Below are 2,006 nucleotides of genomic sequence, written 5' to 3'. Positions count from 1 at the left end.
CCAAATATTGTCCTGTCCTAACAAACCATACATCAATGGAAAGCTTATTTATTCAGCTTTCAGGTGATGTATAAATCTCAATTTTGACAAATTGACACTTAAGACTGGTTTTGTGGTCCAGGGTCACAAATTATAACAACGTAGGAAACAGATTCTTTTGCGCACAAAAAGTATTCTCGTAGCTTCGTAAAATTACGGTTGAACTCCTGATGTCACATGGATTATTTTACAGATCTCCTTGCTACGTCTCTGGACTTGGGAACATTTCAGTTGCGTTGCTGTCTATGCAGAGTCAGACAGCTCTCAGATTCCATCAAAAATATCTTAATTTGTGTTCCGAAGATGAACGAAGGTCTTACAGGTTTGAAACGACATGAGGGCGAGTAATTAATGACAGAATTTTCATTTTTCAAGTCTTTCAAATAAACAACGCAATCAAAATAGAATCAAAGTCTGAACTACTGGTTAAACTATCTAAAAAGTAGTTGTAGCACTCTAGTCGGCTCTTACCAGCACTCTGAGGGAAGATGTGTGAATGTGCCGGTTGATTTCATCCACCCACTGGTGACAGATGGAGCTGGGCGAGATGATAAGTGTGGCTCCAGTAGACACAGGTGTCATGGCTACCAGGCAGTGAGGGCAATAAAACGGGGTCGTTTCCAGATTCTCCTCTTTGTAGTTGACACACTCAGCGTGCTGCCACAGCAGACAGTTCAAGCACTGGACCCTAGGCTTGTAGTCCACCAGGCCGAGCTCTCCACAGATGCACTCAAAGCGGTAATCTGGAGTATTAAAAGGGATCACAGATGCTCTGGTTGGGGTTTCGGGTTCAGGTTTGGAGTTTAGTGTAGGATCTGATTTAGAACTCTCAACATGGATGTCTTCTGTAGTTTCTTGTTGGGGTTTGTCTGCTGTTTCTTTATCATCTTCATCTGTGATGTCTACTGACGTCTTCTGCGGTGGATTCTTGGAGTCCAGAAGTGAATCTGGCTCACATCTGAGTTCCTCTGTGAGGAGAGGAGGATCCACACTGTCTTCAGAATCTGATGCTGTCGTATACGAGGTCTGTGATGCCTCTTTCTCCTGACCAGAAACCCGACGAGATGTTCTTCTGGGAGTGGCCTTGTCAATTGACTTGTTTAAAAAATAATACAAAACATATGAAAAAGTACATTATGCATTCTGCATATTTAAAGTGGTTACCACAAAATAAAATTGCAATAAAATAAATAAACAGATTTACAAAAATAGTAAGAAAAGAAAAAAAAAGTGCATGACCCATCTTACATATTTAAAGTGTGTCTTGTTCCTTTTATAAAATGGGCATTAAAAATACATTAAAAAAATTAAATAATAAAACGTATAAAAAACAGACTTCTATAAAATTAGTACAAAACATGAAAAATGTACATGCGGCATTCTACATATTTAAAGAGTTTATTTTTTCTTTTAGTTACTTAAAAAAATAAAAAGACAAAATAAAGTAACAAAACAATAAAAATAGCAAAATAATAAAAATAAATTTGTATTTTAAAAGGGTAGTGAATTCATTAAAGGAGCACTCCACTATTTTTGTAAATAGGCTCATTTTCCAACTCCCCTAGAGTTAAACAGTTGAGTTTTACCGTTTTCGAATCCATTCAGCCGATCTCCGGGTCTGGCGGTAGCACCTTTAGCTTAGTTTAGCATAGATCATTTAATCTGATTAGACCGTTAGCATCTCGCTCAAAAATGACCAAAGAGTTTCGATATTTTTCCTATTTAAAACTTGACTCTTCTGTAGTTACATCGTGTACTAAGACCGACGGAAAATAGGCTAACTTCCGTCAACATAACCACCTGCTTGCACAGGGAGCGTGCTGTAGACTATTTTCAGGCGCTGCGTAATATCATTGCGCGTGCTGCACCCATGGTACGGCAGCAAAGTTCCTTGATTATTACACCGGAACGAGAGTATAGTTCCTTGCCATATCGGCCTAGAAAATCGCAACTTTTCATTTTCCGTC

At 38.6% G+C, this 2,006-nt stretch overlaps 1 protein-coding gene across 1 annotated transcript in view; it reads right to left on the bottom strand.

The window, feature by feature from the left end:
* shprh (SNF2 histone linker PHD RING helicase) overlaps nt 1–2,006 on the bottom strand; it is a 23,208-nt gene that overhangs the window by 16,237 nt on the left and 4,965 nt on the right. Inside the window, exon 9 of the mRNA XM_016545982.1 lies at nt 511–1,134. Coding sequence (XP_016401468.1) covers nt 511–1,134 — 624 coding nt within the window. The remainder of the gene's footprint in view (nt 1–510; nt 1,135–2,006) is intronic.

Source organism: Sinocyclocheilus rhinocerous, unplaced genomic scaffold (assembly GCF_001515625.1).
Source record: "Sinocyclocheilus rhinocerous isolate Xijiao unplaced genomic scaffold, SAMN03320098_v1.1 scaffold853, whole genome shotgun sequence".
In the NCBI taxonomy this organism is placed as follows: Eukaryota; Metazoa; Chordata; class Actinopteri; order Cypriniformes; family Cyprinidae; genus Sinocyclocheilus; species Sinocyclocheilus rhinocerous.
The sequence above is the reverse complement of the archived record's forward strand: the minus strand, read 5'-3'. Positions and strand labels throughout refer to the sequence as shown.